The 17,880-nt window shown below is 49.5% G+C and overlaps 1 protein-coding gene and 1 long non-coding RNA gene across 3 annotated transcripts in view; one reads left to right on the forward strand and one right to left on the reverse strand.

Annotated features, from left to right (window-relative positions):
* Positions 1 to 1,459, reverse strand: part of GAS6 (growth arrest specific 6) — a 40,918-nt gene extending 39,459 nt beyond the window's left edge. The window contains exons 1-2 of one of the 2 annotated variants that reach the window (XM_035294916.3): positions 1,228 to 1,459; positions 974 to 1,140 (exon numbers count right to left, since the gene is read on the reverse strand). In XM_035294916.3, the coding sequence (XP_035150807.1) occupies positions 974 to 1,140; positions 1,228 to 1,309 (249 nt within the window). In that variant the 5' untranslated portion in view covers positions 1,310 to 1,459. Of the gene's footprint in view, positions 1 to 973 lie in introns of both variants that reach the window. The other variant, XM_035294909.3, reaches the window with a different exon arrangement.
* A 608-nt stretch (positions 1,460 to 2,067) lies between these two features.
* On the forward strand, positions 2,068 to 4,161 carry LOC144577678 (uncharacterized). The gene is made up of 2 exons (XR_013522130.1): positions 2,068 to 2,743; positions 3,688 to 4,161. It is a non-coding gene; the product is annotated as an uncharacterized LOC144577678 (long non-coding RNA).
* Positions 4,162 to 17,880: the final 13,719 nt, after the last annotated feature.

The raw sequence follows: 17,880 nt of genomic DNA on the forward strand, positions 1-17,880 counted from the left end.
AGGGGCCCGTGGGGCAGGGGATGCGGAGGGCAGCAGGGGAACAGTGCCAGGAGCGTCATCTCTGCAGAATTAGCTATGCCCACAGGTGCACAGTGGCTGGCACACAGCCTCAGAGCTTTTCAGAAAAGCAGATCTAAGAGGGATCAAGTCGACCACTAGACATGCAAGTGGAAACAGGCCTCCACGGGTCTCCAGAACCACGCTGTTAGCTCAGGGGACATTTATTCCACCCAGGAGCAGTTTTTAAAAGGACCATTCTAGCAGAACGGAAAACTTCGCCGTGAAATCACCCTGACTTCAGGGCGGGAGGGACGTCAGTGGGAATCCACACCTTCTCGGACTTTCCAAAGTCAGCAGCTCCCCGAGCCCGCAGGACCGAGCGGCCAGGCCGTCCTCACAGCGGCTCCTGCGGGAGGCCCCGGGCGCCCCGCCTCCCCCAAGGACCTTCCGAACCGAGGGGGGCCAGGCCGGCACCGCGGGCTCCTGAACGCACCCGCCGCTTCCCTGGGAGCACCTGGCAGCGAGGGGCCGCCCTCCCTCCCCTCCCGCGTGCGGCCCCGCTCGATTCCTGGAATCATATTTTTGGACCTGCAGCTGCAACACTTCCCGCCCTCGGCCCTTTCGATTCCTCTTTCGGGAGGGGTCGCTCTGCTCCCCTCTCCGGGAGGACCGAGGCCCCTCACCTCCCGCGCGGCCGAGGCGGGGCGTCTGCATTTTAACCATTGTGTTTCCTTCGCACTCGGAAAGCGGACTCCCGGCTTCCCCGCGGGGAGGCGTCTGATCGCGAGCGTTTCCTGGACAGCCCCGCAGCGTCCCCCGGCCCTGCCTCCTCCCGACCCGCGCGGGGCTCCTGGAACCCCGAGGCCAGGCCTCGCCCGGGGAGGCTGGGGGGCGGCGGCGCGGCCCCCGAGGGGAGTGGGAGGCGCGCGGGGGGCCGGGTCCGCCGCATCCCGCCCGCCCGCCCGCCGCTCACCGTCTCGGGGTCGTTCTCGAACACCTCCCGCGCCTCCTCGCGGCTGCACAGCTCCTCCACGCACTCGCGCTCCAGGTGGCCCTGCTTGGCCTCCTCGAAGACCTGGTAGGCGCGGCGCTGCCTGGGCCGCAGGAACTGCGTGGCCTCGCGCGCCGGCAACAGCGCCGCTGCCGGGGGGAGAGACGGGGCCGCGTCAAGCCGCGCCCGGAGCCGCCTCCGCTCCCGGGGACGGGGCCTCGGGCCGCGGGACTCACCGAGCGCGCACTCCGCGGCCAGCAGCAGCAGCAGCAGCGCGGCGCGCAGGACGGAGGGCCCGGGCGGGGGCGAGGGGGCCATGGCGGGCCGGGGACGCGCGGTCAGAGCGCCCGGGAGGCCGAGGCGAGGCGCGGGCGCCGCGGGGCGGAGGCTCCGGTCATCCCGTCCTGGCGGCCCTGAAGGTCACATCGCGGCGGCGTTGGCGGCGGCGGCACCTCGGGCGCTCGGTCTGGGCGGGCTCGGGCGGCGGCGCGCGGGGAGGCGGCGGGGGCGGGCCCAGCGCGCGGGCGGGGCGCGGGCTCCCGGGAGGCTCCCGGCAGAGCGGGGCGTCCGGGGCGCGGGGCTCGCGGGGCGCGGCAGAGGAGCGTCTGCCGGGCGATGGGCGTCTCCACTAGCGGGGGCGCAGGAGGCGGCGACTCGGCTGCACTCGAGCAGGTACCTTTTGACCGCACTCCCGGTGTCGTTGGAGATTCTCGCCTCCCCAGCCAGCGCTCCCCCCGAATCTACTGCAGCCTCTTCGGAGCCGTCATTCTCAGGCACGGTTGTTCAAGACTGAAAACCTCCCAAAGAAAAGCTACACGGAGGTCAGATCCCATCCCACGGGGCGGGCGACTGAAATGCGATGGTTTCCTTTTGTAATCTCTGTTTTTCATAATGATGACATTCACAATCTTGAGGTTTCCCAGGAGATATTTAAGCTGAAAGCAGCATTGTGCTTGTCTTCAGAGACCAAGACTTTCTGGCTCTTGTCTTGGAATATTTCGCAAAGTCATAGGAGAACACGGGCAAACGCACAGAACCCGAGCACAGAGGGCCGCTCACGGGGGACCGGGGCAGGCGGTTAGCCTGGCGTGCCCCGGGGCCGGGAGGAGGGAACTTGAGTGCTCCCCTCTGGAGGATCCTGCTCTGGAAGTCCCCACCCCGCAAAATGCGCTGGAGAGGGACAGTGAGTCAGCACCCCACCCCAGATAGATGGCCATTTTGCTCAGCACGCCCAACGCTGAGATTCTCAGATCGCAGCTTCTCTTTGTTTTCTGTAACTGGGAGAATGGAATGCGATTGCTGGTAGACATCTTTGAGGTCATTAGTTTAAATTAATGATATGTTAATTTAGGCAGATGAATGTCCATGGGAATCATCTTCAAAAAGAATTTGAAATGGGATAAAGAAGTCATCTGCACCTGCGTCTGAACCAGAACTACCAGGCACGCCCATGTCAGCTGGTTACTGTAGCGGGTGGAGTGAGGAGTGCACCTGGGCTTCTGCCTTGCAACCACCGTGGCTACTTCAAAAGAATATTACTGCATTAACTTCCCTGCTTGTTCTTGAGGAGAAGCACTGGTTTCAAAAATCGGATGCGGTGATACATGCTTTAGTCAGTATTTACAAGGCTCCTTAATCACTTCACTGGACAAATAATTCATTGAACACCTACCGAGTACCACGCAGTGTTCAAGCCACTTCCAGAGATAATTCCTAAGGGTTACAGCTGCCCGTGGATAAACTTCAAAGTGTGTAAGCTCCTAAAAATTGTTCGCAATTATTTTCTGCACATTTTTGTCATTTTGGGGAAGAGAGTTTATGGAGTTCATGCAATTCTCAGAATTATTTGATCCGTTTAAGAATGAGCTTCTCCAGCCTCTGCCTGCTCCTCTGGGACAATCTGCACCTGGGCGTGGGCACACTGCTCTGGGTCATTAGGTATCAGGAAGACCTCAGTTGGACGGAGCAGTTCACCTGGCCTCCTTTTAGCGTGGACCCCGTGCTCATTCTTCATATTCTTGATTCAGCCTTTCCACTGAGTTACTGTCTCAGTAATGACAGTGCCTCCCATCATGCAGAGACTTGGTTTGATAAAATGCATCCACATACAACGGTTCATTTTGATTTCTGTTACTGGGGTGTACAGAAGGCAAACATGGTCTACAATGCAGGGTGTCACCATGACCCTAGATAACTCCAAAATCCTTAACCTAGTTATCAGTGCAGGAAATTCACTCTAAGGTAGACATGGAAAACGAATAAGAAACAATTTGGATGTGTTTCAAAAATGGCGAGGGTTATCAGGCATTATGTTATACAACCTGAACTAGCTATGATGAAGTACATGGTTCACCTCCACAGCGGCAGGAGCTTGGACCCAGGGCAGTGGATGTTTCACACGGATGGTTAACCCGTCTGTGGCCATGAGGTGGAAAGCTGGTGGCTCCTCTTTTCAGGGGTGAGCTAGGACGAAGGGTGGAAGTGGGGCGGGAGTAGGGTGTCTGTAGAGAACTGAAAGTTCTGCATTGCATCCTCTGTCATTGTTGCCAGTGATAATTCCATGGCAATAGGACCATCCCTTCGTCTATACAGACAATGAATGTGAGTTTAGTACCTGATACTTTGTCTTAAAAGATGCTATGTTAGGTACAGTCGATTGTATAGTCATATTTGGTTTTTCTTTGGTTGTGTTTCAGACAGTTTTATTGAGGTGAAGTGGAAATACAGGAAACTACACGCAGATTTTGGCGTATCTGTGACGTGTACACCTGTGAAGCCACCACAATCAAGTTAGGGACTATATCCATCACCCGAAAAAGTGTTCTCGTGCCCTTTGGTAACTCCTCCTCCTAAATGTCCCCACTCTACCACACATCCCAGTCCCTAGGCAAAACCACTGACCAGATTTATATCACTGTAGATTATTTGCTTTTTCTAGACTTTCATATAAAAAAGAATCATACTGTATGTATACTTTTCTGTGTTTTTTTCACTTAATGTTTATTTTCAGGATCGTCTATCTTGCTGCAGGTGTCCATAATGTATTCCCTTTGATTGCTCAGTAGTATTCCACGGTATGGGTATAACACAATTTGTTTATCATTCACCTGTTGAGGGACATTTTACTTGTTTCTAAATTTTTACTCTTATAAATAAAGCTGCTGTGGACATTTGGGTGTGCATTCATTGTGTGGACATTGTGTGCACACATGCTTCCATTTCTGGGGGAAATATCTAGGAGCAGAGTGTCCGGATCACATGGCAGGTGTTTAACTTTTTAACCGTTTTTCACAGTGGTTGTGCATTTTACATTTTCACCATCAGTGCATGAGGGTTTCATTTTCTCCACATCCCCACCCATGCTTTCTGTGGTCACTTTAAAAATGTTTAGTCACTCTCGTATGCATATAGTGGTATTTCACTGTAGTTTAAGTTTGCATTTTTCACAACACTAGTGATGTTGAACATATTTTATTGTGCTCATTGCCATCCTGGTATCTCCTCTGGTGAAGTGTCTGTTTTGATCTGATTTTCTTTGTTTTCATTTACTTGGTGACATGGTCTGGCTGTGCCCCATGCAGATCTCATCATGAATTCCCGCATGTTATGCGGGGGACCAGTGGGCAGCAATTGAATCATGGGGCAAGTCTTTCCTGTGCTGTTCTCATGAGAGTCAATCCGTCGCACAAGATCTGACAGTTTTAAAAAGAGGACTTCCCCTGCAGAGCTCTTTGCCCTCTGCCATCCGTGTACGACAGGAGTTGCCTTTGTGAGGCCTCCCCAGCCGCGCGGAACTGTAAGTCCACCTCTTTCTTTTGTGAATTGCCCAGTCTCAAGTGTGTCTTTATCAGCAGCATGAGAACGGCCTAATATACATGGGATGTTTGGTTTTCCAATTGTTGAGCTGTTTGTTGAGTTCTAAGAGTTCTATAACTATTTTAGAAGCAAGTCCATTATCGGATGTGTGGTTTGCAAATATTTATTTCTAGCCTGTGGCTTGTCGTTTCATTCTATTAAATGTGTCTTTAGCCAGGCATGGTAGTGGGTGCCTGTAGTTTCAGCTACTTGAGAAGCTGAGGCAGGAGGATCTCTTTAAGCCTGGCCTGGGCAAAAAGTGAGACCCTGTCTCCAAGAAAAAAAGAAATAAAAGTGTCTTTCAATGATCAGAATTCTTAATTTTGAAGTGCAACTTATCTTTTGTTGAATGGATTCTGCTTTTGGTGTCACATTTGCCTGACCCATAGTCAAAAAGATTTTAATACAGAAGTTCTGTAGATTTGGGTTTACCGTTATGACAGTGGTCCATTTTGAATGAGTTTTTGTAAATGTTGAGGAATGAATCAGAATGTGCGTATGTATGTATGTGCCCAGGAAAATGCAGTCATCCCAGCACTGTTTATTTTTTTTTAATTTTTTTGAGACGGAGTTTCACTCTTGTTACCCAGGCTGGAGTGCAATGGTGCGATCTCGGCTCACCGCAACCTCCGCCTACTGGGTTCAGGCAATTCTCCTGCCTCAGCCTCCTGAGTAGCTGGGATTACAGGCACGTGCCACCATCCCCAGCTAATTTTTTGTATTTTTAATAGAGACGGGGTTTCACCATGTTGACCAGGATGGTCTTGATCTCTTGACCTCGTGATCCACCCACCTTGGCCTCCCAAAGTGCTGGGATTACAGGCTTGAGCCACCGCGCCCGGCCTGTTTATTACAAAGACTATTCTTTCTCCACGGACTTGCCTTTGCAACCAATTGATAATGTATGTGTGAATCTATTTATAGACTCTGTTCTGTCCCATTTATTTGTCTCTCTTATAAGTTCATACCAGTGTCTTTGATTACAGTAGATTCATAACAAGAATGGAAGTCAGGCCGTGGAAGTAGGTAGTGTAAATTCTGAAACATTCCTCTTGCTCAAAGTGTGAAGTTGTTTGGTTATTCTGTTTTCTTTGCATCTACATATGAACATTAGAATCAGCTGCTCATTCTCTACAAAAAGCCTGCTAAATTTTAATTGAGATTGCGTTAAATCTATAGGTCAGTTTTTAGAGAATGAACAGTTTAACAGTATTGAGACCTGATCTGTGAATGTGGCATATCTTTCATTAAATCTTCTTAAATTCTCTCCACAGCGTTTCATAGTATTCGATGTGCAGGCCTGATATGTATGTTATCAGATTTGTTCCTAAATATTTCACTTTCTCTGTCCTATCGTAAATGGCATTATTTATTCTTTTTTTTTTTTTTTTGAGACAAGATCGCGCTCTGTCACTGAGGCTGGAGTGCAGTGAGACAGTCTCAGCCCACTGCAGTCTCTGCCTCCCAGGGTCAAGTGATCCTGCCACGTAGCTGGGACTACAGGCATGTGCCACCACGCCTGGGTAATTTTTTTGTATATTTTATAGAGGTGGGCCTTTGCCATGTTGTTCAGGCTGGTCTTGAACTCCTGGCCTCAAGCAACCCGCCCCCCTCAGCTTCGCAAACTTCAGGGATTACAAGCGTGAGCCACTACATCTGGGTTGTGGCATTGTTTTTCATTTCAGTCTCCAATTTAAAACATTTGACTTTTGTATATTTATCTTGTATCATGCAACTTTGCTTAATTCAATTATTCTGATTTTTTTGTAGATTCAGTAGAATTTCTTCTTATATAGATAATCATACTATCTATAAATATAGACACTTTCACTTCCTCCTTTCAAATCTGGGTGCTGTTTAATTCTTTTTTTTGTCTGATTGCACTACCCAATGACCTCTCAAGCAATGTTGACTAGAAATGGAGAGTGTGTATCCTTGTGTTGTTCCTGATCCCATGTGAAAATAATCCAGTCTTTCACCGTTAAATATAATAATGTTAGCTGTAGGCTTTTCATGATGTTCTCTATCAAGTTGAAGAAGTTCTCTTCTCTTTCTAGCTTCCTGTAAATTATGTTTTAAAAATTAAGAATGTGTGTTAAATATTAGTTTTCTTCTATATCTGTTCTATTGAGATGATCATATGGTTTTTCTTTTCTCATTCATTGATCTGTAAATTACCTTGATTGATTTTTGAATGCTAAATCAACCTTTTTGCCTGAAATAGCCCTAACCGCATTTGGTCATGATATATCATACTTTTAAATTATTGTTGAATTCAGTTTGTAAAATTGTGTTAAGAATGTTTGCATCGATGCTTACGAGGGTACTAATCTGTTGTTTTTTTTTCTTTGTCTGGTTTGATATCCAAGAAATGTTGGCCTAAGAATTGTTAAGTGTTTCCTCCTCTTTAATTTTATGGAAGTGTTTGTGTAGAATTGGTCTTATTTCTTCCTTAGATGATTGGCAAAAATCACAGTGATGCCATTAGGACCTATAGTTTTCTTTGCGGGAAGGTTTTTACCTATACATTTTATTTCCTTAATATATATTCTTTAAGGTTGGCATGGTGGCTCGTGCCTGTAATCCTACCACTTTGGGAGGCCGAGGCCGGAGGATCACTTGAGGTCAGGAGTTCGAAACCAGCCTGGCCAACATGGTGAAAGCCCGTCTCTACTAAAAATACAAAAAAAATAGCCAGGCATGGTGGCAGGCACCTGTAATCCCAGCTGCCTGGGAGGCTGAGGCAGGAGAATTGCTTGAACCTAGGAGATGGAGGTAGCAGTGAACCAAGATTGCACCACTGCACTCCAGTCTGGGTGACAGAGTCAGTGAGACACAGACACACGCACACACACACACACACACACACACACTCTCTCTCTCTCTCTCTGTCTCTCTCTCTCTCTCTCTCTATATATATATATATATGTATATATGTGCGTGCATGTATCCGTAAAGAATATATATATGTACTCTTTAATAGCGCATCTGTTTCTTCTTTATTTGCTTTAGTAATTTTTTTTTCAGGAAGTTTTCTCATTTTATCTAAGTTGTTTACTGTGTTAACATAAAGCTGCTCATAATAGTCTCTCCACACTATTTTTGATGGATGTTGTTGTTGAGACAGAGTCTCGCTCTGTGGCCCAGGCTGGCGTGCAGTGGCATGATCTCGGCTCACTGCGATCTCCGCTCCCGGCTTCAAGGGATTCTCCCGCCTCAGCTTCCTGAGTAGCTGGGACTGCAGGTGTGCGCCACCATGGCTGGCTAATTTTTGTGTTTTTAGTAGAGATGAGGTTTCACCATGTTAGCCAGGCTGGTCTCGAATTCCTGACCTAAGGTGATTCACCTGCCTTAGCCTCCCAAAGTGCTGAGATTACAGGCGTGAGCCACTGCAGCTGACCCCTCAGCACTCTTTGAATCTCTGTAGACCTGTGTTAATGACACCTCTCCTGACAGTGATAATTTGTCTTTTTGTTTTTTTCTGTCATGGTCATTCTGGCTGGAGATTCAACAAGTTTATTGATCTCAAATAACTGGTTTTTGGGTTTATTGATTTTTCTCTATAATTTATCATTTTCTATTTTCTCATTATACAATCAACTTTTATAATGTTCTTTCTTCTGCTCACAGAAGAAAAATGAAATAAAGTGTGTTTTATTTGCTCTTCTTTATTCAGTTTCTTCAATAGAAAGCGGGGGTTTTATTTGAGATCTTACTTCTTTTCTAATATAGATGTTTATGCTAGAGATTTTTCCTAAAGCAGTGCATTAGCTGTATCCTACACATTGTAAATCTCACACTTAAGTGCGTCATTTCCATTCAGTTCAAAATACTTTCTAATTTAACTTTTGATGTCTTCATTGACCCATGGGCTATTTAGAACTGTGTTATTTAGTTTCCAACAATTTGGGAAGTTTTAGATATCTTAGTGGTTATCAATGTGTAATTTGGCTTTATTGTGGAAAGAGAACATACAGTAAGTGACTTGAATTCTTTTTAATTTATTGAAACTTGTTTTGTGGCCAGAAGATGGTACATCTTGGTAAACATTATGTGTGTTCTAAAAAAGAATGTTGGCTGGGTGCAATGTCTCACACCTGGAATCTCAGCACTTTGGGAGGCTGAGGCAGGCAGATCACCTGAGGTCGGGAGTTTGAGACCAGCCTGACCAAAATAGAGAAACCCATCTCTACTAAAAATACAAAACTAGCCAGGTGTGGTGGTGCATGCCTGTAATTCCAGCTATTCGGGAGGCTGTGGTAGGAGAATCGCTTGAACCCGGGAGGCAGAGTTTTCAGTGAGCTGAGATTGTGCTATTGCACTCCAGCCTGGGCAACAAGAGTGAAATTCCATCCAAAAAAAAAAAAAAAGGTTTATTCAGCTCTTAGTGGGTGGAATGCTCTATAAATGTCAACCAGGTCAAGTTAGATGACAGTCTTGTTCAAGTCACCATATCCTTGCTCATTTTCTGCCTTCTTATTCTATCACTTTTTAATAATGGAGTGCTGAAATCTCCAGCTGGAATTTGGCTTTGTCTGTTTCTCCCTACAATTCAAGTTTTGCTTCATGTATTTTGGAACTTTTTTATTTGGTGCATAAATATTTAAAATTGTGTACTCCTGAGTAATTAATCTTTTATCATAATAAGATATAATATTCTTTGCTCTAAATCTATCTGATTGCCAGCTCTCTTTTGGTTAGTGTTTGCATTATATTTATACATTATATATTATTTTTAAAATCCTTTTTCCTTTATCCTGTTTTTTTCTTCATGTTTAAGATGGCTTTCTTGTAGGTAGCATGTAGCTGAGTCTTCCTTTTCTTAATCCAACCTGATATGTGTCTTTTAATTGGGGTAGCAGATCATTTTCATTCAATATGATCATTAAAATGATTTGGTCTAAACCTCCCACCTTGTTACTTGTTTTCTGTTACTCTCATATGTTGTTTCCTTTTCTTTTGTTTTATTTTTTGCCTTCTTGTGGATTAACCAAAGTTTTTATGATGCAGTTTTTCCCCTTATTGGCTTATTAACTGTAACTGTTGTCTGATTTTGGTGTTGCATTGTGATTTTTGTTACACAGCTTTAACTTACTAGGGTCTCCTGTCACTTGCAACCATCTGCCTCTGTTTCTCTCCTCTATTTATGTTGTTTTCCTGCATTTTACTTCTACATGTGTTATAAACCTTACAATACAGAGTACTATTTTTTGCATTAAACAATGCTTTTAAAAATATTTAAATAATGAGAGAGAGTTACGTTTGCCCATATCTTTATCACTTCTAGTACTGCTATTTCTTTAAGTAGATGCAGACTCCATCTGTTTTTTTTCTGTCTGCCTCAATAAATCCTTTAACATTTTCTTGAGTGTGTGTGTATTGGTGATACCTTCTTTCAGTTTTCATATGTCTTTAAAAGTCATTTTTTTTTTTAAGGATCTTTTTTACTGCAAATAGAATTCTAGATTGACAGTTTCCCCTGCACGTTTTAACTTTAAGACGTTGTCCTATTGTATTTTAGCATATGTTGTCTCCAACAGGAAGTCTGCAGTCATTCTTTTCTTTGTTCCTCTATATATAATGTTTTTTTCCTCTGGCTGCTTTTAAGATTTTCTCTTTATCACTAATTTTAAGAAACTTGATTATGATGTGCCCTGTAGTTTCTCTCATGTTTCTTGTGCTTGGGGTTCATTGAAATTCTTGGATTTGTGGGTTTCAAATTTTTTATTTGGAGCTATGATTTCCTCAGATTTTATTATCTGTCCCCAAGACATTCTCCTTATTTAGGGGACTTGAGGTTTACATATAAACGGCTGCTTGGAGTTTTCCCAGAGCTCACTAAGGCTCTTCTGTTTCCGTTGTTTAGTCTTTTCCCCTCTGCGTGGGTTTCTATGCCTCTGTTCTATTTCTATGCCTTCACGTTCCCTAATCTACTCTTTTGCAATGTCGTATCACTGTTAATTCTACCCAGTGTATCCTTCACTTAGACAATGTGTTTTTTATCCCTAAGGGCTTGCTTTTAGGCATTGTTAGGGCAAAACCAGAGCACCAGGTCTTCAGGGCAAAAGCTCCCACTACAGGCAGAGCCTTTCTGATGTCCTGTGGACAATGAGAGATTCCACGCTGATGGGTGGAAACAGGAACTATTCCTGACCTCTGGAGCTGTGGGATTGGTCCCTCTCCCCCTTTCAGGTGGTTCTTTCTCTGGTCTTGGGTCATTTCTTCTCAAGTGTGTGTTGATTTAGCTGAAAACTAAAGAGGATCTTCTGCAAATCTCCAAAGTCCTTTCTCCATGAAGCTCTCCCCTCTCTCATGCCCCTCCTGTGCTCTGCTGCCTCTGCCTCCTGGTCACCCAGCTCTGCCCACTCAGGAGGTCAGCAGGCTTTACCTGGCTTCTCTGGGCAATGTCAGAGCTCTCTACAGGCCATGAGCAGGCAGTCATTGGCTTACCTCCAGGTGTGTGATGGGCCCCCCAGATGTGTGACAGGCCCTCCAGGTGTGTGACGGGCCCTCCAGGTGTGTGACGGGGCCTCCTGGTATGTGACGGGCCCTCCAGGTGTGTGATGGCCTCTCCAGGTGTGTGGAGGGCCCTGCAGGTGTGTGACAGGGACTCCAGGTGTGTGCCGGGCCCTCCAGGTGTGTGACAGAGACTCCAGGTGCATGACTGGCCCTCCAGGTGTGTGACGGGCCCTGCAGGTGTGTGACTGGCCCTTCAGGTGTGTGACTGGCCCTCCAGGTGTGTGACGGGCCCTCCAGGTGTGTGACAGGGACTCCAGGTGTGTGACAGACCCTCCAGTGGGTGACAGGGACTCCAGGTGTGTGACGGGCCCTGCAGATGTGTGACGGGCCCTCCAGGTGTGTGATGGCCTCTCCAGGTGTGTGGTGGGCCCTGCAGGTGTGTGACAGGGACTCCAGGTGTGTGACGGGCCCTCCAGGTGTGTGATGGGCCCTCCAGGTGTGTGACAGGTGTGACGGGCCCTCCAGGTGTGTGAAAGGTGTGACGGGCCCTCCAGGTGTGTGACAGGGACTCCAGGTGTGTGACTGGCCCTCCAGGTGTGTGATTGGCCCTCCAGGTGCATGACTGGCCCTCCAGGTGTGTGCCAGGCCCTCCAGGTGTGTGACAGGGACTCCAGGTGCATGACTGGCCCTCCAGGTGTGTGACAGGGACTCCAGGTGTGTGACAGGGACTCCAGGTGTGTGACAGAGACTCCAGGTGCATGACTGGCCCTCCAGGTGTGTGCCGGGCCCTGCAGGTGGACTGAGTGCTTTGGCCTGGAGGGTCCCCTTTCCCATCACACGGGTACTTGCCACTCACACCTGTGCTTGTTGAGAGCAAGGAGGTCGAGAGGCCCTGTGTGTTGTTCGTGATGTGCAGGGGTGGGGACAGGGCGAGGGTCTGTCTGGTAGATTTTGGTAAAGGGGTTTCTTTCCTGGGGCAGCACCAGCACCAGGCCATGTGGGAACCTGAGGCACTGCTTTACCCAGGAACCTGGCAGAGGGGTTTCCTGGGAGAGGGGAGGTGAGTGGGTCATTGATCTCACTCCTCATTTTAGATAAGAATGGAGTAGCACAGGCCACGGAGATGAGGCCTGGACTCTGGATTGTGGCGTCAGCTGCCTGGGTGGGAATTCCAGTTCACTTGCTACCCTCACAGCGGGGCTGGGCCCAAGCAGGTGTCATCTGAGGCCAAGAACTCCCTGATCCCTGAGGGAGACACAGCCCCAGCCCCATCGCAGGAGGCAGCCCGGGGTTGCTGGGCTCAGGGGAGACAAGGGCCACACCCAGCCCCTGCCAGCATCGCCTGTGGGTGACTGAGTGCGGGTGACAGAGCTGCCTGCTTCGGGGGACACCACAATGTGGGATTTCCACACCTTTCTATTTGAGCAACATAATTAACCATTTCGTCACAGTTTCTACTTCTCTGCGTCTGTAACATGGTCTTAGCTCACTCTCCAGAGGAGCGTGGCCCCTCCTTTCTGACCCAGTCATGGGATTGGGCATCGTCGCCCAGCACAGCAAAGGGGCATCATGCTGTGGGAGCTGCCGGTTGGTCAGAAGCAGCTGGAGGGTCTGGCAAAATTCTGGTCAGTGAGGCTTCCCTTCCATGGAGATGGGAGGCGGCCACGTGGCTGGCACCACTGCTGCTGCTGCCTCTGCCAGGACTGCCCAGGGAACCCCAGCAAGGTTCCTTCAGCAGGACTCTGGGAACCAGGGCCACAGCAACACCCAAGCAACCCTGTGCCCTCTTCTTGGGGTGGGAAACCAGCCAGCTCCATGTGAAACCCGGAGTGCCCAGAGCCTTGAGGCGCTAGGCTCCCGACACCTAGAAGTTTGTTTCTTGGATGTCAGGAAGTGAGGTGTCGCTTTCAAGGACAGGAAGCCCCCATGCTGGCCAGGAGCAGGAAGATGTAGCAAAGCTCAGCCTCGGATAGCCTGGCTGGATCTTTCCAGGAAGCTGCTGAGGATGCGGAAACAGCACTGTCCTGCCTCTGCAGCTTCTGATAACGCTCTGGGGCCAGTCCTCAGCCTGGTGCCCTGGCCTGGGAGCGACTGGGGCTGCAGAATAAAAGAGGTGTGGATGTCACTGGGGTGTGGGTGTTGCTGAGGTGCAGGTGTCGCTGAGGTTCGGGTGTTGCTGCTGTGTGGGTGTCACTGAGGTGCAGATGTTGCTGCTGTGTGGGTGTCGCTGAGGTGCGGGTGTTGCTGCTGTGGGTGTCACTGAGGTGCGGGTGTTGCTGCTGTGTAGGTGTCGCTGAGGTGCGGGTGTTGCTGCTGTGGGTGTCACTGAGGTGCGGGTGTTGCTGCTGTGCGGCTGTTGCTGAGGTGCGGGTGTCTCTGCCGTGTGGGTGTCACTGCCACGTGGGTGTCCCTGCGGGGTCGGTGTGACTGCCATGTGGGTATCACTAGGTGTCATGTAGGTGTCACTGCAGTGTGGGCAGGACACTTCCCTTCACTCCCAGAGGGATGGACCTGTACCCTGAAGTCCAGATTCACACCCTGCCATGGGAACAGCCTTAATTGCCACAGTCATGCCTCAGGACCTTAACCTTGTGACTCCAAGCCTTCCAGACTGGGCAAAACCAAAAACAAATGGACACCATGACGTGGCCTTCAAAAAGCATTGGGGTGATCTGAGCTGGGTGTTTTGCTGGACCAGGGACACATCAAGAATGTGCCCCTTCAGTCTGGACATGGCCTCTCTCCTGCTCTAAAACCCTTCAGGGTTTCATTTATTTTTTAATGCTCAGGGAAGTCGGTGAAGTCAGGTGGAGACAGAGCCGGTGTTCTGTGTTTCATACGTAGCCACTGGCCTTGTGAGGGTTCCAGCCCTGAGGTGTCCTGTTTTGGGCTGGATGGGGAACCGCTCAGCAACTCCCCCTGCATCAGGCCCAGAGAAGTGCCATGCAAGGAAGAAGGGGCTCGGGAGGGCTGCCGGCCTCACCATCCTCCCCGCAGGAGCCTGTGGTGAACAGGCGTGAGCTCATCAAACAAGAGAGAGTGGAGGCCAGACGGGCTGCACTAGGACCACCTGGTGGCAGGATGCCCAGCCTCGAGGAGCTCCTGAGTCTCTGGGGTCTGTGTACGGATCAAGATGGCCCACACAGGGGAGGCGCAGAATCTCCTGGGAGCCCTGGTTTCCAGGATAACGGCCGCTTTCCCAGAATCTGAGGGACACTGTGTCCTGCTGTTCTCTAAGGAAGGGCCCTTCCTGGAGGTGAGCTGTAAGAGTCGTTTTAAGGGGAGTGCCTGGGGACTTTGAAGTGGGGCCCCAAATGCACGTGGGTCCTAGTGACGGCACTGTGAGGTGGAGGGGCTGTGAGCCTTTCCGGGCCTGGCTCTGGCCTTAGTCAATACCCCTGCTCTTGTGTGGAGGGGTGGCCGTGGCGTGACCCCCGCATAAGGAAAGACATGGGCTCCCCGAGCAGTGAGTGGTGGTGTTGGGGCTGCCCTGCTGACAGCATCGCCCCTGGCTGAGGAGGGGAAACCCACTTGGTACTTTCTGTTTATATTTCTGCATCTATTGATTTTTAAGGAAAAGCATGTATTACTATCCTAACCAGCATAATTTAAAATCTCCAGAGCGCCCCTTCTGAGGGGGAGACTTTTATAGAAACTCAGAGGGGCTTCAGTTAATGATGGGAGAAGCAAGCCTGGCCTTTCCCTTGGACACGCATCTGTCACAGCCGAGGATGAAGGCCTGCGTGTCGTGTGGTTGGTTGTCTTGGGCTGAAAAAGGCTTAATTACAGAGATGGTTAGGGCTGCTGGGTGAGTGTTCAGACTTCTTTCTGACCATTCACTTTCTGTGTCTGCAACAGCCATCGGGGCCTTCGAAAAAGTTTTATAACTTAGTTTATTCATTTGGAAAGTTACGTCAATAAACAACCTTCCTGGCAAACTGTTCCTGAAGACTATGAGGGTTTATTTAGTTTTCGCAAACAGTATTAGGAGATGACTTGTTTTTTTTCTGGGGAAATCACTGAATGTACTTCTGAGCGCAAACCCAGTGGCACAGGGAGTCTGGTCTCCAGGGCTGTCATCATTTCTGGAGGAGCCGTGTGGCACCTGGGGCCAGTGAGACCTGGAAGGTGAGGCCACCTTAGGCGGCTGACTGTGGGGAGAATCTCACAAAAGCACCCTCACACACCCATGTTGGCCCCAGAGGTCCACTTTGTTATTTAAATCTTATATAATAGAAATAAGGGACCCCTTGAAAACCCTTTCCTCTCTGATTTGGGAAGCTGAACTGTTTTTTTGTGACACCAGAGCAAATGGGTTTGAGTCAGGGTGGGGCTCTACATTCCTCCCTCCCAGCCTGGTGGGAAAGTACGTCCTCTCGATCGGATGAATCAGGAAGGGCCTTCTTCCTGCACAGCGTTTCCCACTCCCGTCCTCTAACGGTGGGTGTTTCAGATCCGTCCTGTCGGGGAAAGGACTTCTCGGAGCTCTGGGGGTGCTGCAGCTGAAGAGACTGCTGGACTTTAAAGTCAGATCTGCCTTTCTTGCTGACTCAGAAAACAGTAAAAGCTGACAGGAAGGTGGCCCCAGAATAAACGCAGTCCCCCAGTGGCCCGAGCCGTGTGGAATAAACCGAATCAGTCCTGGCAGAAACCGAACCCAGACTGTGAGTGCAAAACTGTAAACAGAATTATTAAAACGAAATTGAACGAACTGCAGTTTTCATCTCCTGTTAAGTGCTGAACTGTGCCAAGTCCAACTTGCAAACAAACAGATGAGCTTGGCTTTAATGAATGTTAAAAAGGCTGGTTCAACAGAGCTTGGAGAGGTCGATAAATATTAATTTGAGGAGTATCCAAGACACTTACGGCAGCTGTGTGAGCCTTTAGCATTGAGGTACCTATTTTAATGTATTCAGGGCTATTTTTAACCTTTCAGCACAGGCCAGTCAGAGCGGGAGCCCAAGGGCGGTGGAGCTGGGATGCCCGTCAGCTCTGCCAGCCAGGGTGCTACCTTGAAGGTCAAGGGCATTAGCGCAGCGGTGTCCTGGGGCAGTTGGAATAGTACTTCAAACTGGGGGGCTGAGAACCACAGAAATGTCTCCTCTCTCAGCTCTGGAGGCCAGAAGTCCAAAATCACGGTGCCAGCAGGGCTGTGCTCCCCCAGCAGCTGGGAGGGTCCTTCCTGCCTCCCCAGCCTCTGAAGCTGCAGGTACCCCCGGGTTTGTGGATTCACAGCTTCAGTCTCTGCCTCCACCACCACACAGGCTCCTGTGCAACCCCTCTTCTTCTAAGGACACAGTCATGGCCTCATCCTAACAACAGTGGTCCTTGTCTTCCGTCTTACTTTCTCTGGTTTTAGTCACTCATGTCAACCACGTTCCACAAATATTACGTGGCTACACTTGCGCTTTGGGGCCACCTGAACGGAAGCACTGTGACACCACAGCCCATCTGGTCACCGGGGTGGCTGCCAAGTAGCCAACGGCATCCCAGGCTTGGACGGGAGAGCTAGAGCAGCAGACAACTGAACACCAAGGAACTGCCTGTTTCCCGAATTTTCCGTCTTTGTCACATGCCTGCGTCCCTGCCTTCATCTCACCACGTAGCATTTTACGCCACTTTCCATCACCACAAGAAGAAGGGAAAGTACAGTACAGCGAGATATCTTAGCGGGAGAGACCACGTTCATGTGACTTATTATAGTATATTGTTATAATTCTATTTTATTATTGTTAGTCTCATTGTGCCTCATTCATGAACTTTATCGTAGGTTTGTATATGTGGGGAAAAGCACAGTGTATGTAGGGTTAGGTACTACCTGAGGCGTCAGATATCCACCAGGGTCTTGGAACATTTTCCCCAGGATAAGGGGCCATTATGCTAATTAGATCTGCGACGACCTAATTTCCAAGTGATGTCACATTCTGAGGTGCTGGGGGCTCAGATTTTAACATGTGTTTTTGGGGAACACGACCAACCCACGCTTTGAGTAACAGGGCAGCAGGGAGATCCCTGGGAGGGATCTCACAGGGAGGTGCCTCAGCCCTGCTTGCTCCGAAGCTGCCACCTCAGCTGTACATGTCCCCATGGTGGGGCTGGAAGTGCATTCATCTCCTTGATGCTCTGTCTTCCGGGGGCAGCTCCAGGCCTTCCCAGGAAGTGGCCTTGCCAGAGCAGAGGTGCTGGGGCGGGGGCTGAGCCTCAACACGGGGGGCCCTGCTGTGCGCCCCTCCACCTGCTCAGAGGAGCCTTCAGCCCAGCCTCCATCACACAGCCTAGAACATGCCCTGGAAGAGCAACAGAACCTGAGGGCCCTGGCCAGAATGACCAGGGGTACAGCGTGCATGAAAAACAGATGACCGTGTTCTGTGGCGGGTGCTGCGTGTGGGGGCCTCTTTGTCACAGCAACTTAAGCTTGGCCCTGAGCAGCACAGGGCAAGGTTGAGATGTGAGTCCGTTGTCTTGGACCTCAGGCTGCTACGATGCTTTGAGACCGCGGGTGGCTGGATCCTGGGGACCTGCACCCTCTCACACATTGACTCAACAGACCCAGCTTTGCCTCCCTTGCTGGCTGC

Source organism: Callithrix jacchus, chromosome 1, assembly GCF_049354715.1.
Source record: "Callithrix jacchus isolate 240 chromosome 1, calJac240_pri, whole genome shotgun sequence".
In the NCBI taxonomy this organism is placed as follows: Eukaryota; Metazoa; Chordata; class Mammalia; order Primates; family Cebidae; genus Callithrix; species Callithrix jacchus.